Raw genomic sequence first — 26449 nt, 5'->3', positions numbered from 1 at the left:
CTCATTCTCTCTCTATATATATTTATTTTAATTACTATTTTTGATTTTTCATATCTGATTACATGACTGCAAAGGTTAAGTGTGCATAACTTTAATTAAATGAAAGCCAGATTCCTCTCCTGCAATTAACTCATCTATTTTTAGTTCCCAATAATCATGCAGATTGGAATTCCTCTTTCTTTCTATCCTAAACCTTTAACAAGGGAACTTTAAAATCTAGTGACCATAATATTTAGAATACAGATAGATTGGGAAATAGGAAGGAAAAGCTGGACTTCTTTTTGAGTAGTTAAAAATATCTGTTAAACTAAGACAAAAATGAATGCACACCTCCAAATTATGGCTACAGTTTTATCGACTGGCATAACTACAGCAGTATAAGAGAAGATGGCAGCATAAGGGGCAGCAGGGGTAAAGAGGTTTGGGGGGCACAGAGAGGTAAATGTGTGCCAGTCAGGGAAGAAAACTGAATCATTGATGCCTAAGCTGCTTGGGAGACATAAGGGCAACTTTCTTTCTGTCTTGAAAGAGATGGCAACACATCATTTGCAAAAGTATCTCATGAGAGCCCCATTTTCTTCTGTCAGACTCTGCATAAACTCTTCTTCCTAACTTAGATTACAGTTCAACATGCTCTGGAAAGGTTCATGTCATCTGAATTTTGGCTGTTCCGTGACAGCCACAATCTGGGATGACAGGTAGTGATGCCATGCTACTTTGTGGTGTTATTTATTTTTGCTTTTGGATTATTACACCCAATGTTTTTAAACATTGCAAGGCTTCCAGTATGCATTGTTGCTGTTCTGAGCTCTAATGGAATACATTTCAGGAATGCAAGGGATTGGTCTGTTGCCATGCCAAGAGCTGTACTGATCCTCTCCCCTGGACACAGTTCTCAGCCATCACTTAGGACCCACTGACACACAATAACAGCAATACTGATCCAGAATGGAGTACTCAGGATCAGTGTTGTCATGGTCTGCATGGCCAGCCACTGAGCTGACTATACTACTATACAATATCCCAGAATACTTGTAGGGTATCAGAACAAACACAAACACAAAACAATCTATGTAAGGAGAAATTATAATATCCAAAGAGCATATTTTGAGAAGCAGAGCTCCATTATCATTGGACTTGACTTGGATTTTACCCATGAAGAATTTTTTTTGAGAGTGGTGCTCCATCTTCATTATTTTCTTCAGTCTACATATAGCCTCATGACTCAATGCTGACTTCATTTAAATATTTTTTCTCATTGCATGTATCCCTGAAGCCAATATACAGTGGAATCCTTATTCAGACCTAGATCTGTTATGTTTGAGAGTGGCTGCTCCTTTTCATTTTGCTTTATGCTACTTTTTTTTTTGTCGTGTCAGGAGTGACTTGAGAAACTGCAAGTCGCTTCTGGTGTGGGAGAATTGGCCGTCTGCAAGGACGTTGCCCAGGGGACGCCCGGATGATTTGATGTTTTTATCATCCTTGTGGGGGGCTTCTCTCATGTCCCCATATGAGGAGCTGGAGCTGATAGAGGGAGCTCATCTGCCTCTCCCCGGATTCAAACCTACGACCTGTCAGTCTTCAGTCCTGCCGGCACAGGGGTTTAACCCACTGCGCCACCGGGGGCTCCACTGAATTGAGCTGTGTACTGGGGATTTTGGTAAATTGTATACTATATGCTCTTTGGATACTATACTTTCTCCTTACATAGATTGTTTTGTGTTTGTGTTTGTTCTGACAGTCACTGAGATGAGTCAGGTGCTGTATGGAATCCACACTGCGTGGCCCTGAGTTGGCCCAGCAGCTCGGCAGCTCGGAAGTGGTTTGGCACCTCACTTTGGTTGCATGGTGTGGGTTTTGCAGTGCCCACCAGAAACAAAAATGGCAGTGTATGTTGCTTGACGCCAGTAATGGCAACAGTCAGAACGATGAAGCAATGTGAGAGAGGGAAGGGAGGAAAGGAGTCGTCACTCCCACTAGTATCACTCCGAGCACTGAGTAACAAACACCACCATTTCCACCATTTCTCTCTTTCACCTTATGTGAAGGACTTCCTTTCTTTCCTAATCTGAAAACACACAGTGCTCCAGGAACATTGTGATCATAAATCAGGGTGTGAGAGAAAGACCATAAGAGGAGAAATTGGCTTGATTACTGTAAATGTTTATCACTTAGACTGCTATTCTATACACAAATCTTGGAATCAGTCCCACTGAGCTCACTGAGGCTTACGTCTGCACCAGCAAGGAAACGATTGCCTTGTTAACCATCTGATAGCAAAGTCAGAGGAGGTGTTGATTCCTTCTGTCATTCCTCTTTAAGGACCTGTTTGTGGAAGTGGAAAAAACATTCTAAAGGTTCAAAAGTGCAAACAGAATATTTTAAACCATAAGCAAGCATACAGATATGTGCACCAAAAATTGTACTGGTCACAGCTCCCTGTTCATAGGAATACAGAAAGAAAAATCTACTTATTTCGGTTTATATTAGGAACACAAGAAGCTACCTTATAGCAAAGCAGACTATTGTTACATCAATACCAACGTTGACCCTGACTTTGACCCCCAACACTGACTGGCAGCAGTGGCTCTCTGGGGCTTCCTAATGGTTCTTTGTCTTAACTAATCCAGAAGTCCTTTGGTGGTTTCCCAACCAAATGCTGACTAGGTTGGATCTTACTTCATTTAAGATGAGATTAGAGGTGTTATGGCCATTCATATTGTACAAATCAGGGCTGCTGTTATCCAAATTTAAAAAAACAAAAACAAGAGATGTGTCTGTGTTTTTGAGAAAGAGAGAACGTGGGTATTGCTTGTGTATCTCCATGTGTGACAGAAGGTGCATTTTTACATCTTAAAAAGGCATTGGCATGCATCAATTTGTAATAATACTAATGAATGTAATTCATTAGTATTATTAAAAATTGAAACATGTTTTTGCAAATGACTTTCATATGCAGAAATTAGAATGTATCCATTTCTTAATGTCCATCCAATAGAGGTATTGTGTTACTCAGCAGCAAAGCTGCCAAAAGATTGTTGTAAGTTTTTCGGGCTATATGGCCATGTTCTAGAAGCATTCTCTCCTGACGTTTCATCTGCATCTAAGTGATAGGTCACAACCTCTGAGAATGCCTGCCACAGATGCAATTCCACAATTGTAGCATTTAAAAAAATCAAAAATGAAATAGTATGCATACAGTCGTCATCATCAATCATCATCATCAACATCATCCCACTTTCTCTCTCTCAAGAGACTCAAGGTAGGAAGGTGAGGTCAAAGGAAAAAATGTGGAAGACTGATTGTGGAAATGTGCGTCACCAAAGCAGCACCATAACACTCTGAGAATGCCTGCCTGTCACAGACCTCACAACCTCTGAGTATGCCTGTCATAGATGCAGATGAAACGTCAGGAGCGAATGCTTCTAGAATATGGCCATATAGCCCAAAAAACCCACAACAACCCAGTGATTCTGGCCATGAAAGCCTTCGACAATACAGAGCTGCCAAAGTGCTTGGTGCGCATTGCACACTGATGAGCATTGTGCAGCACTGCACATTACACAGAACTGCACATTGTGCACCATGTGCATCATGCACGGATATGCATCAATCTTGTAGTCCCTCACCAAAGTACAAACCCCAAGAATGCTTAGGCTGGACCCAGGACAGCTAAAATGGGCTATGATTATGTGCAATGGTCTTGAATGCGCTATTAAGCTGTATGTAATTGATCTCACCTATATGTCCCAATTACAGTGTATTCTATACAATGTTTAAGTGTTCATATTATTTACATAACTATATTAGTATAAATATACTGGAGAAATACAAGGCAGCCGTCTTGATATCCATTATCTTCCTATCTTGGAAACCAGTCCAGTTATCTCTACAAAATACAGACTGCATTGTGTTTGTTGGCAAAAGAAACCATTGGTGTCTAATCCAATAAATTTCAATACTATATTTGGTGTAAGCCACAAGGAAGAAGCAGAGAGGTGAATGTAAGTTTAGTTGGAACAGAATAGAACGGTTGGAGCCACTGCATCTAAAAATCTGGTGAAGTCTGTGGAAAAAGAAGACAATACGCATGTAATACTGTATCTGATCTTGGCAAAAGTTGTCTTTACTGCTGATATCATGCAGGCCCCCTTACCAGATGATTAGAGAATGAGCCACAGTGTAAAATCCTACATGCCAAAAATCCCTGTCAACACAAAAGTAGTATTTGTCAATACAAAACTCTCAATCTGAAATAGACTCCTGGGCTCTCTTACACCCAGTATCTCTCATATCACTTATTCTAGATGCATCTACACTCCAGATTTAATGAAACTTTAACTTCCATGAGTTTTTTTTTCATGTCAGGAGCAACTTGAGAAACTGCAAGTCGCTTCTGGAGGGAGAAAATTGGCTGTCTGCAAGGACATTGCCCAGGGGACGCCCAGATGTTTTTGATGTTTTCCCATCCTAGTGGGAGACTTCTCTCATGTCCCCACATGGGGAACTGGAGCTGACAGAGGAAGCTCATCCATGCTCTCCTCAGATTCAAACCTCTGACCTGTCGGTCAGCAGTACTGCCACCACAAGGGTTTAACTTATTGCGCCACCTTGGGTTCCTAACTGCCATAGTTCACTGCTATATGAGTTGTAGTTTGATGAAGCACCAACACTCTCAGGCAGAGGAGACTAAAGACCTTGCATAACTACAACTTCCATGATTCCACAGCATTGCATCATCGCACTTACAGTGGAGCCAGACTGTATTAATTCTACAGTGCAAATCAGCCTATGTTTTTCCAGGTATTTGTGCCTTCAGAAGCCCTCGCCAGTTTGTTCAATGGTCAGGAAATCTGGGAGCCAAAGTCCAAAACACTTAGAGGGTCGCAGGTTGTTCAGGCCTGGTGTAGATACACCTCCTGCAAAATTCCATCTGCTTGTCCTTCTCAAGATGGATCCACATAGGCAGAACAAATAAATAGCCAAAAGTTGACTTTATATTGTAAACTGAAACCTTTCAGACTATAGGTGGAGAATATTTTGGAGGAAAAACATAGATATTATCCTTCCATTACATTATACATAAATGCTGAAGCCCTTTCAGAGTGACACATTCTCAGCTTCCTAAATGAAGATATTAGGTTGACAGGAATGCATTCATTGAGCAGTAGATTCTAATAGACCTACCCACACCTTCAGCTTTCAGGCATAGACCACCATCTCAGCATACTTTGACTTAAATTAGGATGGTTTTGCATGGCAGCTTTTAATTTCACAGACTGGACCTCTGAAAAGAAATCTGCTAAATAGAAATTATTGGAAGAATTAAAAAGTCAGCACTTGAGTCATCCTAGGGGGCCTAATACGTTGTCATACAAAATCCAGATTATCTGCTTTCAACTGGATTATATGGCAGCGTAGACTCATATAATCCGGTTCAAAGCAGATAATATGGATTATCTGATTTGATAATCTGGATTATATGGCAGTGTAGGAGTCCTAGAAACGTATTTTTTAAAAAGAGATTTATTTATTTATTTATCGTGTCAGAAGCAAATTGAGGATATGGTTGTATAGTGTTCCCTCGCTACTTTGCGGTTCGCTTTTCACGGGCTCGTTGTTTCGCAGGTTTTTGCCTCCTGGTAACAATGGAGTGTGGAAGGAGGTTTCACCCTCCCCCTCGAGAGAGAGGCAGACAATCATAAAAAAGAGAGAGAGAGGACATACAAAGCAGTATGTAAATCACGGTCTTATAGCTCCTTCCTTATAGCTAGCAAAAGAAAAAGGTGCATGGTGCCTTTAAATCTCTCCTCGCTTCTGCCTCACCCTCGGAATGCTATATATATATATATATATATATATATATATATATATATATCCATCTCTACTTCACGGATTTTCACTTTTCACGGGTGGTCCTGGAACATAATATGCGCAATAAATGAGGGAACACTGTAATGTATTTAAAAACACAAACAAAGTTTAGAAACTTGGCATTATAGTACTAAATGCCCATTGACCAGTGAGTGGCCACTTGGAGTGCCTTTGGTGTTGCTATACAAAGACCCTTCATTATAATAGGTGGTCTGTGGTCTTGTAGACAGCTGATTCTCTTGCACCAGAAGCAACTTGCAATATGCAACCAACCAAACAAACAAACGGTCATATTTCAGGACCAAGTAAAAGACAGATGTCTTGTCATTATATAAAAATGGTCACATAAACTGAAAGAAGACTTGAAGGCAAGGACAATACAGGGATTAAGAATACTCTATAGATAAGCGCCGGATGGTGAAGTAGGTTAAACCACTGAGCTGCTGAACTTGATAACCAAAGGGTTGATGGTTTGAATAAGCAGGGTGAGCCCCAACTTCTGCCAACTTAGCAGAAGTTAGTAGATCAATGAGTACCGCTCCAGTGGGAAGGTAGCAGCACTCTGTGCAGTCATGCTAGCCACATGACCCAGGAGGTGTGTATGGACAATGCTGTTTCTTTGGTTTAGAAATGGAGAAGAGCACCAACCCCCAGAGTCAGACATGACTGGACTTAAGGTCAGGGGGAAACCTTTACATTTACCTATAGATGATTTGAAGTTCCTAAAATAAACAGTTGGATCACCTTCAACCTAAAATGATACTCTGTCATATCTTCTTTATTTTTTTCCATAACTGAGGATTCAACCCTTGATTTCCCAGAGCTATATATACTATATATAATTCAACACTGAAATTACTATGCTGATAATTTCCTTTGAATGTGTTTAAGGTTGGAACCTTAATTTAAAGTCACAGAGAAGAAAAATATATCCAGATGCAGCATTCAGTGGCATATTATTGTGAAAAACCTAGTTCCTCAGCATGGTTTCACTATCTTTTTTTTTTTTTTTGGAAGGCAAGTTTTTGAATAAGAGAGCTGCTCCTTAATGAGTGAAAATCAGGGCAAGAAACTTGCTAAAACCACGATTAGAACGCTGTGTCCCTGAACCATTAACTCACAGTTTTGCTGCCACATCACTCATCTTACTTCTAATTAAACCCAGATGGATGCTTTCAATGTTAATACTTGGATAATTTAATAAAGCTGCACAAGCAGTTAAAAGTAACAACAAGCTTCTACAAAAAGCTTTCCAGATGTTGCCAAGGCAAATGCAAAACATCAAAATAAAAACTTCAAAAAATGGTTGGAAAAGCAAAACTTGGAACAAACCATAAACTAATTAAATACGAGGATGGGTTTTCCAAGAATAAATTGAAGACAGAAGGGTTCGATGATACCACAATGTCAGAGTTTCACACACACATCTGAATTCATCAATCGTAGAATCATTTCAAACACTGTCTCTTTGGTAATGCAAAAAATATCATTCTGATGCATCATGAAATGGGACGGAAAGATTTACTGTTCATTGCCAGAAGCAGAAGGGTTCACAGAACAAGAAAGGGTCAAATCTGAATGCTGGAATAAAATATTGTTTGGATGAACAGCATAAGTTTGATAATCAGGACCAGAGATTTGGGGTTGGTTTTCAGCTTCTGAAAGGGGACACATCAACTTTTTTGTTATTTATTTCAGTGGGTGGAATGAAAGGAGTAAAAAGCATTATTATTATTATTATTATTGCTTTCTTTCTCTTTTTTGCTCTTGTAGTGCAATAGTTTAATTTCTTCTCATTTAGTATGACATATTGCTTGTAAAGGCATATGGCTGATGCAAATAAAGAAACTTGGAACAGCCCTGCTTCTAACTGTTTCGCTAATGTGCTATGTATGCCGTATTCCAATGACACTCAAATTGTGGATCCTTGCCCTTGGAACTGTAAAGCTTCAGTAGCAAATATCGGGACCATGGGAAAGCTATTAGGAAGCTATTATTTTTCTTCTGAATATGATGTATTGTTAAATCCAAAGCATATCAGGAGGTCAGTTTACTTCGGCTGGATCTAAACAGCCATATACTCTGCCATATCTACTGCCACATTATGTGCTTTGAACTGGATTATTTGAGTCTGTACTGCCATATAATCCAGTTGAAAACAGATAATGTGGATTTTATATGGCAAAGTAGACCCAAAGCAAGTTCTTTGACTATTAGGGTAAACCATCTTCTGTCTTCCATATGTTTTAGGGTACAAATCCCATCATCCTTAACAACAGTCATACTGGCTGGGACTGATAGGATTTGTAGGACAAAAAAATTGGGAGGCTATATAATACTGTATAATGAAATATCTCCACCTTTATATAAAAGCTAACCCTTAGAAGCCTGTTCCCACTACAAGGATGCAACCAGAGCACTTAGCCAACTCACTTGTCCTCCTATCATTTCATCCCCAGCTGTAACTTTATAGGAACTAGAAACTCATGGCTTAATTCATAAAGCCCTAATTTGGGTAGCCTTAGGTGGTGGCTCTTTGTAAGCAGTGTAACATGCTTCTCAACAAGACGTTAAGAATCTCTTGATGGATCCATCAACTCAGGCCTCTTCTACAATGCGCTATAGCCTAGGATTGGATCCCAGATTATCTACTTTGTACTGGTTTATATGAGACGTATATAAGACTGGATCTACATTGCCTTATCTAGATTATCTGTTTATCCAGATTATCTGGTTGTGTAGGTTCATATAATCCAGTTCAAGACAGATACACCAGGATCAGATCCTCTGACATAGGGCAGTGTAGATCCAGCCATAATCTCACTTGGGTACATACAAGAACCTAAATTTGACAACGATAGAGATGTCTGCATGAACCACTACGAACAGCTTGGACACATTCTCTTTCTGAAAGAACTTAAGGTGTGATCTCATAATATGAAATGAATTTCTGTACACCTCTTCTGGAACTTAATTATTGGGCCTAGGGGTCCATCTAGACCAGGGGTCCTCAAACTAAGGCCCGGGGGCCAGATGCGGCCCTCCAAGGTCATTTACCTGGCCCTCGCTCAGGGTCAACTTAAGTCTGAATCGACTTGAAAGCATACAACAACAACAATCCTATCTCAGAAGCAGGCCCATACCTCATTGAAATACTAATAAGTTTATATTTGTTTAAATTGTTCTTCATTTTAATTATTGTATCATTTTTAAGTGTCTTTTGCACTACAAATAAGATATTTGCAGTGTGCATGGGAATTCATGTTTTTTTTTCAAATTATAGTCCGGCCCTCCAACAGTTTGAGGGACTGTGACCTGGCCCTCTGTTTAAAAAGTTTGAGGACCCCTGATCTAGACAGTTAATACAATTAATGCAGTTTGACATAACTTTAATGACTATGGAATCCTGGGAGTTGTAGTAGTCCAAAGTTTTTAATCCTCTCTGCCCAAGAATGATGGTGCTTCATCAAATTGTAACTCCCAGGATTCCATTGACTTGAGCCACAGGAGTTAAAGAGGAGCAAAATCACATTAATTTTACAATGTAGATGGACTCTAAGTCAGAGCAAATGACTAGAATTCTATTGGGGAGTTACAAACACATAAGTATAACTAACTAACTAACTAACTATACTAAATAAATAAATAAATAAATGGCATGTAAATAACCCCCTAGTCTGGCCAACTCCTATCTCCAGTTAGTGGGAAGCAGCTGCTGCAATCACTGGAGGAAGAGCTGATGCACAGACCCAGTTCCTTGTCACTCAGTACAGTTTTTCACCCTTTCCCATGGACAATGGCTATTTCACCCTTTCCCATGGACAATGGCTATGGACAGACAGAACAGAATCTTTGTAGCAATTGCCCCTTGCATCAGAGATTGCTTACACAAGAGAACAAAGCCCCTTCTACACTGCCATATAAAATCCAGATTATTTGCTTTCAACTAGATTATATAGCAGTATAGACTTATATAATCCAGTTCATAGCAGAAGATATGAATCTGCTTTGGTAATCTAGATTATATGGCAGTGTAGAAGGGGCCTAAATAGGAATATCAGTCAGCTAGTTGCTCCCTAAGAACCAACCCTTTACGTAGCATTTATAGGGAATTAGAGTCGCCCCCATAAAGTGGTAGAGAAGCCAGTTCTGGATGCAACCCTTGGAAAGCTGCTCTTAAGAAGAGCATCATGCTTGCCATGTTCAGGGTTATTCTTGGTGGTAACTTTCTCAGCTTCAATCTCTGGGCTCAGACTTTTTTTTTTTTGACCTGCTATACAATAGGAGCCAGCCCCAGAGACTATAAGACAAAGCTTATGTAAATATACATACTGAATAGAAAAAATAGAGAAACAAATTAAACACCTATATGTTCAAGTTCAACCAAGATATCATATTGCTTGAGCATGTTTTCTGGAATCGAATTTGCTCTCTATACTCTAGGCTTTATTTGAAAATTACTAGCTTTAAAAAAGGGAATTAAATATACAAATAGGAGGTACTTAAACAGCCACTGTCACTCTTTTATCTGAAAATCCTATCAAATGTTCTTTTCCCCAATACCAGGGAAATCTGTGAGTTTACATCCAAAATTGGGAATCTTAGCCCATCAATGTTCCTCTTCTGTCTTGATCCTGGAATTGGCCATCTTGCCTTAATTTGTTACTCGGCTGCTTTGATCTCCACTAGTTCTGGGAGATGTGCCAAATAGGAGATGGGTCAGCACAAATATACGTGTGAGAGAAGAGAAGGTCTTTCTGCATGATCAGCCAACATTGTGGCTCAGCTACATTTCAGCCTTTGCTCAGCATCCTCCTATTCATGCTCGTGTGTGTGTGTGTGTGGGGGGGAGTCATATGAGAATAATTCTGGAAGCAACAGGCATGTTAAATCATTCAGAGCAATACCACAATTGTAGCATTAAAAAAATCAAAAATCAAATAGCATGCACACAGTCGTCGTCATCATCATCATCCCACTTTCTCTCTCTCAAGAGAGACTCAAGGTAGGAAGGTGAGGTCAAGGGAAAAAGTGTGGAAGACTGATTGTGGGAATGTGTGTCACCAAAGCAGCACCATAACACTATTGTAGATTAGTTGTGAAAATGATTGTTTCCATACTGGCATGTTTCTGTTTGCTTAAACAACATCGTTACTAAAAATCAAGGGGGTAGTAGTGTAGATTCATTACCCACTACACCATGGCACTTTGAAAGCCAGATGAACATGGCTGAGACAGAAGCAGAAGTTTTATTCATCTGGCCAGGTGGATGTCAGAACAGTGTCATAGCCCAAAGAACTGACATAACATATAATACAGTGCAAAGCATTTTATCCCCTTTTGCAGCCATTCAGAAGATCTGCTGTCTACCCTGTTGGCTCAGAAATGGTTGAGCTAGGATCTGAGCTAGCATTGGCTAGGGACTCCCTGTGATATCAGAGGTTGATGGAGTGTCTCCTGTGGCAGGAAAAATTGGAGCTGCTATTTGAAGCAGAAATCATTTGGAAAATCTTCCCAGGAGAAAAAGGGCAAGACATGGGAAATGATCTGAAAAAGTCTATGATGAGATTATGGGGTTTACAATAGGAGCCAGCCCCAAAGACAAAAGGCAAAGCTTATGTAAATATACACACTGAATAGAAAACATAGAACACAATGCAGATTTCATTGACAAACATCTCCTATCTTATATTTCTGAAATACTTGGTTGGTTTTCTTGGAGCCCGACCTTTATTACATCTCTAAAGAGGCCTTGTTTCCCTAAGTGGATTCTCTTCCAGCTAGATATCAGGCTGGCTTTCTGGATGTTCAACCCACCCTGCCCACAACAGTTTCACAAGCTTATATTTTATATCAAGTTTCACTGAATGTCTGGGAATATGCCTATGGTTGCACCCCAGTTTTTGTGTATATATATGTGAGTTTTCTCCTCCTCTGTTTATTAATAAAGAATAAACCTGAATCTAGACATAGGAGTTCCAAAGTATTTTGTCAAGGCAAACCTGTATATGGGGTTATTGTCTTCTTTAGATGGGCACTGTCTCTGGTCTGAGAGGTTTCCTGCCAAACAAGTTTTAAGCTTGATAAATGATTAGATTAATCCTCCCAGGACTGTTTGGGGCTAGGCTGGGGTTAGAAATCTAACTAAGATCTGTAAAATATGTTATTAATTTATTATTATTATTATTATTATTATTATTATTATTATTGGAGAAGAGGGGTTCACAAATTCCCCATCCCTGACTTAAAACAAATCTGTGAACTCAATAAATGAATGCATAACCAAACAATGTCAAAGTGCCCTTCTTGTTTGATTTTATCTTCACAGCGTGCAACAGCCAATCGGGGCGTAATGTGAAGACCAATCTTTGCAAGTGGTGTGATAATACATATCCAGTATGTGAAGATCAGGTGTGTTACAGCAACTGTGGTTTAAGCTCCTATTGTGAAAAGCCTGAAGAAATATGTGTGTCTATATGGTGAGTAGAAAAACATTTCATTCCAGCAAATGAAAAAAACGAGCTTCTAACTATTAAAATTCTGTGTGTTTTTAAAAAGGAGCAGGACTTAAGGTGGCTTTCAATAATAAATTGTTAATATATTCCATAACGGTGCTCCATGCAGTCATGTCGGCCACATGACCTTTGAGGTGTCTACGGACAACGCCGGCTCTTTGGCTTAGAAATGGAGATGAGCACCAACCCCCGGAGTCCGACATGACTGGACTTAATGTCAGGGGAAACCTTTACCTTTTCCTATATTCCAAAACATGTAATCTGTCTAATGTTTATCTGTCTAGTTATTTTATTATTTATTTATTTATTTATTTATTTAATTTACATACTTCCTTCTTTCGGTATGGGATCAAAGGCATCCAGCAATGTCAAGGAGAAGGGAAGCAAATTTTTGTTGCTCACAGATGAATGGTACCATCAAATTGCTAAAACAGATAATAAGCTTAAGAAGATAAACTTTGTTGTTATTGTTAAAAACATTGGCAATTTGTGTAGGGCTACAATATTGGCCATCTCTACTTTATATCTTACTTCCACCTTCTTTTAAAATCTTGTGTATTTTAGGAAACAAGACAATGAAAGTGTTAGAGTAAGCACGCTTTGTCACAACCCACAGATGCCAGTTGAAAATGTCATGGTTCCCAAGTATAACACCTCCCAGTGTGTGATGGTCCGTCAGCACAACGAGAATGGGATATTTTACATATGTGGCTGTGTGGATGAGCAGGAGTGCAACGACAAACTTATATTTGAAAATCATACAAATGGTGAGTCTTCCTACCAACTGGGTCTCAGGGATAGGATGTAGGGTTGAAACATTTTCAGTGTTTAGTGTCTCAAAATACTGCATACAGAAAGACACCCTACCTTAGAAATGTATGCACATATTGAGGAAGGGAGATCAAATATGGATTCAGAGCAACAGTGGTACTGTTACCTGTTTATCTAGACATATTGATCTATTTTCCACCTTCCTCCCGATATGGGACCAAAGGTAGATCATCATTTCAGTTAAAGCAAAATACAGATAAAAACGTGACAACAGTTTTAAAAAAATCAATATTACACAGCTGTGCATCTGATGTGATCAATAGCATTCATGTGCAGTATGAGAGAATATTTTTTGCTCCTGGAGTAGACAATATTGGAAAAGCTGGACTTTGTAGACATCTATATCCAAGCAAACATAGTTGTTATTCACAGAACCTGGAACATTGTGTTTTTTGGAATTCCTCTGCCAACAACATCAAAGGTATTTTTAAAAAGAGGGTTCTGGGAAATGTCATCAGAGGCCTAATAAGGGCTTTACATCACTACCTCCATCAGGATTACTATTATTATCTTGATAGTAGCCCTGTTTATTATGTGTGCTTGTTGAATGTGGTTTCCTTTATATACTAAAAGCTTTGAATACCATAAAATAATTCAAAAAGACCTAAAAGGCTTGCAAAGTATTCTCTCTATGTATCCAAATGCAATTCTATGGCCAACTACTGCTGGAAGATCCACTGACCATGGTACTGCACCCTTCTTCTGGCATTTTCTAGGTCAGTGGTTCCCAACTTTTTTTTTAACCAGGGACCACTTTGACCAGGGACCACTTTCCAACCTAAAGGGTTACAAATCAGTTTTTGGTCAACTTTAGATTTGGTTTGGTTATTTGGGGTGCTAATTCAGAAAATGGCATTGGATAGACCACATCAGCTCTAGTTTCTGATACAGAACATATGACACCATCTGCTCACCCACAGAAAACTATATTTAATAATCTACAGCTCATGTGGTAGTAGTAATCTTTCGTGGATAGTCAGCCTCTCCCCTCCAGACATGCTCGTTGCCTTGGCACTATAAGAGGGTTTCACAAGACCAGTTGCTCTTGTTACTGCGTAGTTTCGAGGCAACGCTGTAGTAATAGTGAGGCTGCAGACCATATTTTCTTTCTTGTGGACCACTGGTGGTCCATAGACCACAAGTTGAGAACTACTGTTCTAGGTCCTCCAGAATGATTCTATGGAGTGACACACTGAACTCAATTTGCATCAACTGAAGTAAGCCAAAGCAAAAAGGGAAAGTGGAAAATGAAGAGAGAGAAAGGACATTTCAAAAACAGCTGAGAAAGTGGGCTGGCAGATAATTAATTGGAACTGTCTTGCCAAACTGGGAGAGTTGGGGATTCAATGGGTGTACTCCAGCACAAGTAATAAAATTCAGGCTCCCGAGTGTAACATTTCTAAGCTCTGATTATAGATAATTGTCACCCTTTTGAGATTTTCCATTGCTTTCTGTGTTGACCTTATCTGGTGTTAGTTTTGCAAGGAATGGTATTTGTTTCCTGTTATATTTTAAAGAGAGAGAGAGATGGCAGAACCCCCAGCTCCAAAAACATTCCACTGAAAGCTTGCTTGTCAGGTATATACATAAAAACAATAAAACACCAGGCTTCGTTATGTGGGGGAGCAACAATATTCAGGAACAAAATGTCTCTCCCCAGTTCTGCTGCCCTCATGGAGAGGAAAACATGTTTCAAGCCAATCTCTCTCTCTCATTTTGAACTACTCTGAGAGACATTTTATGTATTTATTGCCTGGAGAGTGTGGTAAAAATAATATTAATAAAGAGAATAACCAACAGCCTTTCAAACCAGGGTGTGTCAGAATACATGTATGTGTGTGGATCTGTGTTTGCATATGGAAGTTCACAAATGTTTGCAAGGCTCAAATTTTAGTTGTGCTCATGAACTGCACTCTCCCCTGCCTCAGCCTTTCAATCTGCAAGACTTGATGTTACTGTTTATTTGTTCGGTCGCTTCCGACTCTTCATGACCTCATGGACTAGCCCAGGCCAGAGCTCCCTGTCAACTGTTGCCACCCCCAGTTCCTTCAAGGTCACTTCAAGGATGCCATCCATCCATCTTGCCCTTGGTCGGCCCCTCTTCCTCTGCCCTTCCACTTTCCCCAGCATCATTCTCTTCTCTGTCTTCTCAAGATGTGGTCAAAGTACTTCATCTTTGCCTCTCATATCCTTCCCTCCAGTGAGCAGTTGGGCTTTATTTCCTGGAGTATGGACTGGTTTGATCTTCTTGCAGTTCATGGCACTCTCAGAATTTTCCTCTAACACCACAGTTCAAAAGCATCTTATCTTCCTTCACTCAGCCTTCCTTATGCTCCAGCTTTTGTATCCATAGGTTACTAAGGGGAATACCATTGTTTTAACAATGCAGATCTTTGTTGCCAGTGTGATGTTTCTACTCTTCACTATTTTATCGAGATTGGTCCTTGCTCTCCTCCCAAGAAGTAAACATCTTCTGATTTCCTGGCTGCACTCTGCAGTAATCTTCACACCTAGAAATACAAGTCTGTCACTGTCTCCACCTTTTCTCTCTCTATTTGCCAGTTATCAATCAGTCCGGTTGCCATAATCTTGTTTTTTTTTAATGATCAACTGCAACTCAGTAACTGCAGGACATAATACAAAAGAGGAGATGGAGGAGGAAAAAAATCTAAACCACTCACTTTTACATTCTTGCAATTACTGGTTTGGAAAATATTCAAGATAGGCTGATGGAATGGATGGGTGATGCTGGTTGTCTGTTGAGAAAAGTTGTCTATTAGGAAAGGGATTTCATTCTCCATCAGAGAGAATGAAATACCAGTATTCACCTTTCTACGAAAACATTGTATATTCTTATGGATCCTACATTTTAGAAGGCATACCTCAGTTCAGGGATGGAGCCTGCTGGATCCCATCATACAATGTTCATCTACTTCCGGTGGGGCTGTGTCCCTGAACTGAGGTGAAAGTGTCGTAAGAGGGAGCATTGAGTACACGGGAGGCTTCTCATATTCTCATTGAGAAGCATGGGGGAAAGCTGTTCTTTTCATTTCATACATTTATATCCCATCTCTCTACTGTGTCTCTATCTTTTTTAAATTTATAAAACGGCCTAGTTATAGGCTTAATGAGGTTACACAGTGAATTTCATAGTTCAATATGGACTTCAACATGGAGGCATATGCATATTATGTAATTACAACAATTTGATGCCCCCCTAATTTGTATGTAATTTCCTATGTAATTGTGGGCTCTATAGTCAGGGGCGGCTCAACCCATTACGTAAAGTAAGCATTTGCAGTATAGTTGATTTTGCCCAGGGGCACTCTTGAGGCACTTTTGGGTGAAAATAGACCTTGACATATGCGAGTTGTAGTTACTGGGATGTATAGTTCACCTACAATCAAAGAGCATTCTGACCTCCACCAATGATGGAATTGAACCAAATATGGCACACAGAACTCCCACGACAAACAGAAAATATATATCAATGACTGATTGGGGGGGGGGGGGGGGCAAATTCTGTTTGCTTACCATTGAAAATTACCTAGGGCCGCCTCTGTCTATAGTATACTGAGGCAGTCAGATTTTGTCTTGGAGCTCTAGTGTTTCAATACAGAAAATCTGAAGGACTGTACTAGATTACATGTCCCAGGTTTCTATAGACTGGAACTATGAAAATGAAAGTGGTATGAAATTGTCATAACTATGTAGTGCAGAAAACCCTCTGGTTTCTCAAGTACCACCTTACAGCCTTTAGCCACTGCACCACGTCTTTAAATCAAAGTTTAGATTTAGTATTGTGCAAAGTCATTTGCTCTGCAGTCCAGAAAGGACTTCATTATATTGCGAATGTGTTACTTCCCTTCCTATAGCCTTTTGAAAGTGGTCCAAGATCATGGGAAGGAGACTGGGAGGCAGCCTATATTGAGAGAATACCCAACGTGAAATATATTGCTAGAGCCAAAAAGCAGCTACCAAGAAATAGTTAGGTGCCCTCTCATTTTTGCAATCAGCAAACCTCAATTCATGCAGAACCAATTCATTTCTGGCTGTGGCAGCCCTTGGAAGCACTGAGAAACATGAGATGACGTTTTCCTCTTCTTGACGTCTCAGCAGTTGTTTTCAGAGAAAACGACTGCCTGCTTGATAGCCTTCAGGCCCAATTCAGGATCCCTGCTACAAATTGATGACTTTGCAATGCAAGGGAGGGGGCGACATACTTAAGCAGCTTGTGGGAGCTGTGTACACACTCATTACCTCCCCGTGCTCCTGGTAAATGCTCTGAAAACATTCTGCTTTCCACTGGATTTCACAACTTCAATGATGTTGTCATCCCCATCAGGTAAATCCATTAGAGCAAGAGGAGGAGGAGGCCTCACACTTTCCAAAACAAACTTAAATTATATCATTTGAGGCTGATCTTGTGGCTTGAACTGAATGCCTATTTTAGAAACATTTACAGTTTAGCAGAAGTTAGCTGCAGCGCTTTTGCTTTTTGCTTTGTTCGGAAACTGCCAAACAAAACAGCCAAGTGCTTTGGGTTTCTTTTTCCAGTATTTGAATTGTAGGCTGCATCCCACTGAGGTCATACAACCCAGCTTTTTGTTCGGAGGGGATAGTTCTCAAACCTTTCTCCCTCTGCTGTTATGTTTGGCCAAGAGTCCTCTCTAAAACATTTTTTACTTTATTTTTGCAACTAGTGGTGGGGAACAGCATATATCTTTTCACAGTGGGGCAAAGAGATTACTCTAGGGACTCACAGTGTGTTTCTTGGTTCGAAGCACACTGGCTTGGTTCGAAGCTTGGTTCGAAGCACACTGGCTTAAAATGTTAAAGCTCTGCATGGGTGAGGAATCAAATAGATGTCTGACCACCCACTCCTGCACCAAGATGCCCCCTGATAGGACTGCTGTCCAATGCTGAAAATGGCAGTACTTGGTACCAGGACAGATCCTTTTGTGAGGTAATGAAATTCATGCATAGTTCACATATTATCAGTCCACACACTGTCTTGCTAGAGAAAGAAAATATGACACATAGATGACCAATAAAGAACTCTTCGTAATGTAGGACATATATATACAATAATGTGATCAGTTGCATTGAGTCACACAATGTCCTTTTTAAGAGACCTGCACAGTTTAAGTCTGAAAATGCAACTATAATCAAAACTCCCAGGCTCAGCTAGCTACCCGGTATGGCCCAACCAATCAGCTTCGTGCTCTGCATTTCACAGTTAACACACACACCAAGTGATTTCTTACATGCCTCAAAACCTTTTAGTATGAGTCTTTGCAATGCCTCCACCTGGTACCATGAACACTTTCAGTGATATACCAGGAATAAAGTATGTATTCCCAGGTTTTTAAGGACTGATATGGTTAGCATTTCAAACTTAGAGCAATTTGCTTCTGAATGTTGGTGTTCATTGTGGTACTTTCTTTGTCACTTTTTAAAAAAGCCCCCCCCCCCCCCCCCAGCTGCTTTGCTAGCCTTGGGATGTATCAAAAGTGGACTTACTTTTTTTTGTACACTAGCCTCAGGAGGATCTATTCATTCATGGTCTTGCCAATTGTGTTTTCAAAAGGTCTGGAGAAAATGTGTTTGCAGCACTTTCCACGCCTGTTCCCTTGGGTTTCAGCATTCATAACCTTGAGCTGAGTTTTGTTTTTTGTAAAGATGATTACTTTCCATCAGGAGAAAGGTTTGGCTCAATTGAGCATTCAGTTAATTCAGCAGCAGGAGAAGAGAGGAGGGTGTGGTACTGTGCCCTTCCCAGTAAGGCTTAGGCAAAAGCAAACTGATTCAGCATTTCTTAAGTTTTGCGCTCTTCCTCTTTGTGTTCTTCCTCTTCACTATTTTGAACATTCTCCTGTGTTGCTGTGCCTGCATGCACCAGTTTCCATCTGTGAAATGTAGGATGATATGGTATAGACTTGTTATGAACTGCATGCTACTCTTAGAGGCCTAAGTACAGAAAAGGTCATCCCCAGAAATCTGGTTGCCAAGAGATGGAAAGATGAGCACGCAATGCAGAATCTTGGGTTGCTGTGAGAATCTTGTTGCACAGTCCCTATTTAGTATAGACCCATTGACTAAATTATTGAATAGTGAATTAATACATGTGGAATAATTACCATTTGCATTGGTGGTTTGACGGTTTGCACCCATGAAAAATATGGTATTCAAGGCAGAGCATGACTTTGTATACTTTGAATGTATAAACTCACACTGTATTTTATAAAAATGGGCAACAAACCAAAACATGGTAGAACAATTACCACAGTTTGAAAAGAGGGTCACCTTGGGCCTAGGAAATTGGAAAAAGAGCATTCTTATCATAATGGAGAGGATGGCCTTTGTGGTCTCTCTGAATTCTATGAGTCTATGGTTTCTCAGAGAAAAGCCCTTCACATTAACTTATGTGCTTATGCAGAAACAACCTTGCTATCTATGATGTCCCTACCTCTCCTTTCCCTGTAGGATATTCCATGTTGCAAAGCAAGGAGATCATTCCTGTAGCAGCCATCAGTCTGTTGCCCCCGCTGCTTGTTGCCATCATGATAATCGTGACGTTTTACCTCTGCCGAACCCATAGACAGAGAAGGAGAGCCAAGGAATGGACCCAGAAACAATCACAGCGTCATACCTTGCCTGAGTCAAGCAGAGCCACTGGCTATGAAGGGATATCATCTGTCTATGTAGACAACCACCCTGCTGTGCACTCAGCTTGTGCCAGCAATATTGACTACGGCACTGAACTTTTGCCCATTGAGCTCGATGCAAGAGTAGGGAAAGGGCAGTTTGCAGAAGTATGGAGAGCAAAACTCAAGCGTGCCTCTTCAAGTGACCAGTATGAAACGGTGGCAGTCAAGATTTTTCCTTGTGAGGAGTATGCTTCATGGAGAAATGAAAGCCAGATCTTTCGAGATGCCAACTTTAAACATGATGGCGTTCTTCAGTTCCTCGCAGCGGAGGAGAGACATTTGGGCCTCCAGAAGGAATACTGGCTCATCACGGCCTATCACAGTCAGGGAAACCTCAAGGATTATTTGTCAAGGAATATTCTGAGCTGGAGAGACTTGCAAAAGATAGCCGGGTCCATTGTGAATGGCGTGGCCCACTTACACAGCGACTATATTGCTTGCGGCCGTCCAAAGATCCCCATTGCCCATCGGGACATCAAAAGTACCAACATCCTGATGAAAAGTGGTCAGGAATGTGTACTCTGTGATTTTGGAATAGCTTTGAGGCTGGATCCGTCACTGTCAGTGGAAGAGTTTGCTAACAGCGGACAGGTAAGTGCTGTAGAGTGAAACTGGAAAAGCAGTTAATTCTGCTTGATGGAAAGTGGAAAGGCCTTCATAATCTCCTTCACACATGTAGAACGGGAGAAGTCACACTACTGGTTCTGCTCCCAAGATGGTGCAGCAACTCTGTCTCATCTCATCCCAGTTTCCCCACATTGAGCATGAACATCTGCAAAAGGGACTCCCAAATAGATAGTCTTTCACGAGGTCAGAAACACTACATTATGTGATTTCTAGATGCTTAAAGCTCAATGCAGAAATTTTGCTCTTCATTTGGGACTTTGCCTTTGGAAGCTTTAGCCAGCAGGACTAGTGATAAGGGATTGTGGGAATGGTAGTCCGAAGCATGGCAGGGGTAGGACTGTCTGACCCTTGTGGTCACTTCTAACTCTCTAATTCAATGATCTGTTGAATAAGACTCAATGTGGCTCACACATGAGTAAAAACATGATACATAAATTAAAAGTTAACAGTAAAAATTGAAATAGTATTGGATAACAAATCATGTTCTAACTGTAATAATTTTAAAGTGATATTTTCTGAAAATATGATTTCTGGAGTATGTGATTTTAACATTTGTATTAATATGTTTTTAACTCCATGTTTTAGTTCTCTAAATGTTGTTACTTTTTATGATCTCATTGATAGTTATATGTTATGGTTGCTCTATACATGTTTATATGTATGTGAGACATTAAATTCTGGCATAAATATGTTGGAAACAACTTTGAGTCCCCTTCTGGGGTGAGAAAAGCAGTATACAAGCGATGTAAATAAATAAATAAATAAATAAATAAATAAATAAATAAATAAATGTTAAACCATAATAAGAACATTAAAAATGCAATGCAAGTACACATGTCTACATAACTAGGTAGCCACCAAATACCTGTTCAGCTAAAATGGCCAAAAGAGAGCAAGGAGAGGATGAGACAGGCTTCCAATTGCAGAATGTTCTGTTCAAAAGGCTCTCTCTCCTGCATCCTCACCAAATGTTCTTGTGAAGGTAGTGGGACTTAGAAGGCCCACTCCTAAGGATCTTAAAAATTGCCCAGGCTCATACAGCAAAAATTAGTCTTTCGGAAAATCTGGTCCTAGCCCATCTAGGGCTTTATATCCTAACCAGCACTTTGAATTGTCCCAGAAATTGTCCCAGTGTAGTTTCAGCAAGGGAGCTATGTGTTTCCTGGAACCAGCCACAGTCATCACTCTAGCTGACCCATCCCATGTATTACAGTATCCCAGACAGAAGGCAATCAAGCTACATGCTATTACAATCTGCACATATCCCACAAATAGGTGGAAGGTCCTCAATTCACTCCAATCCAAAGGCTCTCCTGAAGTCTGTAGGAGTAGCTATCATTCCTCCACCTTCAAGCAAATGGACCACAAACAGCTGAAACTGTAGTCACTTTCAATTTCATTTTTTTGGCTGCTCATCAGCGAATTCTATGAAAAGGTGCAGCCCACCATGATTCTTTTGTGTGGTCTAAACAAATTATCAATACACTTTGAAAAGTGGCCCCAGGGCTTGTTTGTGCAACAGCAGCAAAGGATCCTTTTCGTGACTCATTATACAGAGAGTTTGAGGAGAGCAAGGAGTTGGTGGATACATAACTTTTACTCCTCTCTCCTGTTTTGTATTCAGATCGGCCTTTTCACAAAACAGGTCACCATAGAAAAGCTCACAGAGGAGTGTGTGGGAGTGCTTGGAGCAGAAAACAGACCACAGTTGGAGCTAAGCAGTCCCATCTCTAGGCCCAGTCCCTCTCAGTTCAGGCTCACAGCTGCCAAAGACTTTTTTGTGAAAACACAAAATTGTGGGATGTTCTCATTTTTGTCTTGTATCTAATTTGGCCCTTAATCTCCACTTAGATCCATGATACCATTCTTCAGAATGAAGGGTTACCAAGTGAAATAAGGGACAGGACTCCTATAGCTTTAGTAGTTAGGTGGAAGAGGAAATTTTCATACAAGCAACATCTTCTGCAAAACAATTAAAGATAGAGTCTTCAATTAAGTCTCCAATTTTCATTTTGACAACTCTGTATGAGAATAGTCCAGCTCTATACATAATAAATGTATTGTCAGAGGCTTTCATGGCCGGAATCACTGGGTTGTTGTAGGTTTTTCGGGCTGTGTGGCCATGTTCTAGAAGCATTCTGTCCTGACGTTTCGGCTGCATCTGTAGCAAACATCCTCAGAGGTTGCGAGGTTTGTTGGAAACTAGGAAGATTGGGTTTATATATCTGTGAAAGGTCCACACAACCTCTAAGGATTCTTGCCACAGATGCAGGCGAAACGTCAGGAGAGAATGCTTCTAGAACATGGCCATACAGCCTGAACAACCTAGAACCCACAAAATAAATGTTAAAAACATTCATAACTATCACAAATACTATCATAGATCAGCTGTGGAAATTTAAGACAAAATTAAAGACTCGTCTCCTCTGGCAGGTCTACCGGGTTAATTTCAAGTTGTGAATTTTAATCTGCATTTTATCAGTGGATTTTAGCTTGTATTTTAACTGTGTATCTTGTTGGATGTCATTTAATAGCGCTTTATCTCTTGTTCAATTATGTTGGAATTTTTTTAAAAAACGGATCTCTGAAGTTGTTAACAGAAATCGTCTGCAATATAAAGTCCTGCTTATAAGTCAGATGTTATAATGCAGCGTAGCTTCCTTTAGCCTCCAAGCAACATGGTTTCTCACTCATATATACATACTGATCTCTTAAAATCTATGACTAGGTGGGTACAGCTAGATATATGGCTCCTGAGGTCTTGGAATCCAGAGTGAATCTTGAAGATCTGGAATCCTTCAAACAAATGGATGTCTACTCCATGGCTTTGGTGTTATGGGAGATAGCCTCCAGGTGTGATGTTATAGGAGGTAAGAGGCTCTCTACAGTTGTTATCCTCCAAGTCCCGCTTCTTTGCATACATAATGGGGAAGCATTTGTCTACTCTCCAAAAATGATTAGATTACAACTTCCATCCTTGAAGACCACTACCCTTATTTTCTGTGATGGATGAGAAATTAAATTCAACTTCCCTCTGACAATACAAATCTAATTCTGCAAGATATTACAGTAGAATGAACATACCTGACTGCTGGTCAGTGAAGCTTCTAAAAATTATATTGGCTGCTTCTTCCAGATTCTCACTTTCCACTAATATCACTTTCTGCTCACTTTCCACATATTTTCATAGATTGTTCTTATCAGGATTGCTGAAAGTGAGGGATGATCTCTGGCAATTTTTCCATATTTTTTTTTACTTTCGTGGTGATCCTGTGCCCCTAATGCCAGTGAATGTAGAGGGTCTGTTGTAATACAGCTTCAGAAGGCTCCCAAAGACCAAGCACTGTATTTCCACTAAGAAATAATGGTTACAACATTATATTACAAGAGATATTGCTAAAAGATCACTCCTCACTTTAGATAATATTAAATTATTATCTTGGAGAAACCAGCTGGAATGTCAGAAATATTATATTCTATTGATGGTGTTAACAATGATGTCTTACTTTCTTCCAAGAATGTCTTACTTTCTTCCAAATAGCCTTGACTGTAAGAGCTATTCAGCAGTGGAACTCTCTGCCTCAGAGTATATGGAAGCTCATTCCTTGAAAGCTTTTAAACAGAGGTTGTTTGGCCATCTGTCAGGGGTACTTTGTGCTTTTCCTGCATGGCAGAGGGTTGGACTAGATGGTCCATGTGGCTTTTTCCAACTCTTATGATTCTAGGTAATGCCAAACTTGCAGCTAATGAATAAAAACAGTATGTTTACTTGGTGCTAATTTTAATTCTAGACCTTGGTTCAAATTCTTTAGTCCTGGTGATGGAGCAGACACTTTGCAGTAAATAAAGGACCCATATTCACCTCCCAACATATCTGGGTTGGGATGGTGAGGGGCTGGAAGAATGGGGTAAGCAGGGATTAAGTTAGAAAAGATTAACCCAGAAACAAACTCCACAATGCCCTTCTCATACTACTGGTTTTATCCATAATTGTTTCTATGCTGGGTCTTCCTCTGTTTTGTATTTCACAGGCAGAGGAAGACCCAACGTAATTACTCTGTGAAACAAGCATCCAATAACAAATATGCATTCTGTCTGTGATCTATACCAACACTTCTTTTTTTAATAGAGGTTAAGAGTTATGAGCTACCATTTCAAGCAAAGATCCGGGAACAGCTGTGTATGGAAGTAATGAGAGATATTGTACTGCATGGCCGAGGGCGTCCTGAGATACCAAGTAACTGGCTAGTACATCAGGTAAGCTATAAAGCGAGCAACATGCAACTCCCAGAGATGTAATTTTTGTTGCTCCCACTGCCTATGGAATTGCAGAACCAAAATATAGTGCCAGCAACAGAAGCGAAAGAGTTGGTGTAAACTGGAGCTTTGTGGTATGGAAAGACATCCTGGATACTTCCAATATTAGAGGCTCAACACCACGGTCACTGAAGTGGTGACAAGAACGGGAATGATGCTACTACTCATGAGTAGGTTGATGTACCCTTCCCCTCAAAAAAAAAAAACCAGTTGCCTACACCTGGCATAATGAAATCAGAAACAAAGGCCATTTTCACAATGTAGGATGCAAAACTATTTCCAACGGTATGAATGTAAGCATTGCCTTATGTCATTCTACAATGGCAATTCTGGGAAATGTGGAAAACTCCCTGCAGGTGTTTTCTTGACAAGATTTGTTTAGAAAGGGTTTGCCTTTGCCTTCCTATCTCCTTTAGTGCTAAATCTGGTGGGAAACTCTGCTGTGTAGAGCCATGCACCCCTCTGCATCAAGAAAGTAGTCTGTTTCCTTCCTTTGCAGAGGAGTGAAGTCTGGTTACGTTTCCTTCCCCAGAGGAATGAGTCCATTTCTTTATCTGTGGAGAGAAGAGACCAAAGGCCAAATCCATTTCTTTCCCCAAAAGATTGTGTCTCCTTGCTCAGTGAACAGAAATGCAGCCAGGTTTTGGTCACTTTGCTCTGGACTCCTTTCTCAGTGGACAGTAGTGCAGCCAGACTTCCATCACTTCTCTCCACACAGGGAGGAGACAAACTTTTCTCTTGATGAAGAGAGGCATAGGAGTGCATTAAGCCAGGTTTCTCAGGGAGGAGACTGCTTTTGTGAGCTCATTGTGGTCAACCAGGTCCTCTATTGCTCTCCCTGTCATACCTGGAGGGGGGCTTTGCATATAACAGAAACCATCTAACACAAACTCATGTAATATGTGAAACTGCTTTCCTTACAATCAGGCAGAATTAAAATCAGAGCTGGAAACAAGGTAATCTGATATAATGCTTATTCTGAAGTCAAACTACTTTCTTTTCCTCCAGCTTCAGGTTGCTAACCTCACATCTGTCTTGTTTATTGTAGGGAATGCATTTTTTCTGTGACACTATTACAGAATGCTGGGATCATGACCCTGAAGCTAGGCTCACGGCACACTGTGTAGCAGAGCGGCTTAACCTGATAGCACAGACAGATTGTGACGACATCCTCAACAACAACAGCATTGACAATGAGACCAACAAAATGGGATGTCCAAGAGAAGAAAATCAAAATAGCAATAAGGACATCCAGTGATTGAAGGACTACAAAGAATAGATGCACTTATGGGCACACCACTATACAAAACTATACCCAAGGCCCCACTATTTAGATTCCTGAAGGAATTAAAACATGGATTTGTAAGAGCCTGGCTGACATTCTGTTGGTAATGTACACATGCATAGTTTCTCCTACAGAAGCAGTTGTATGCAATCAATGTGCCTGTATGCTACACGTTTGTATTGCAGTTGTACATTTTACATTTCTTTGCCTGCTAAGTTGCACAGTCTTGTAATCCACTAATGCACAACTATCACAAACATTTTTTTCTCTTTCCCAGGTGGTTTTGAAAA

At 40.2% G+C, this 26449-nt stretch overlaps 1 protein-coding gene across 2 annotated transcripts in view; it reads left to right on the top strand.

Annotated features, from left to right (window-relative positions):
- Nucleotides 1–26242, top strand: part of LOC132774781 (TGF-beta receptor type-2-like) — a 34015-nt gene extending 7773 nt beyond the window's left edge. The window contains exons 2-7 of one of the 2 annotated variants that reach the window (XM_060775216.2): nucleotides 12203–12353; nucleotides 13006–13156; nucleotides 19707–20521; nucleotides 23286–23427; nucleotides 24687–24814; nucleotides 25923–26242. In XM_060775216.2, coding sequence (XP_060631199.2) covers nucleotides 12339–12353; nucleotides 13006–13156; nucleotides 19707–20521; nucleotides 23286–23427; nucleotides 24687–24814; nucleotides 25923–26132 — 1461 coding nt within the window. In that variant the 5' untranslated portion in view covers nucleotides 12203–12338 and the 3' untranslated portion in view covers nucleotides 26133–26242. Of the gene's footprint in view, nucleotides 1–12202; nucleotides 12354–12953; nucleotides 13157–19706; nucleotides 20522–23285; nucleotides 23428–24686; nucleotides 24815–25922 lie in introns of both variants that reach the window. The other variant, XM_060775207.2, reaches the window with a different exon arrangement.
- Nucleotides 26243–26449: the final 207 nt, after the last annotated feature.

The sequence above is a fragment of the Anolis sagrei genome, chromosome 1, assembly GCF_037176765.1.
Source record: "Anolis sagrei isolate rAnoSag1 chromosome 1, rAnoSag1.mat, whole genome shotgun sequence".
NCBI lineage: Eukaryota > Metazoa > Chordata > Lepidosauria > Squamata > Dactyloidae > Anolis > Anolis sagrei.
This window is presented reverse-complemented; position numbering and strand designations above follow the sequence as displayed.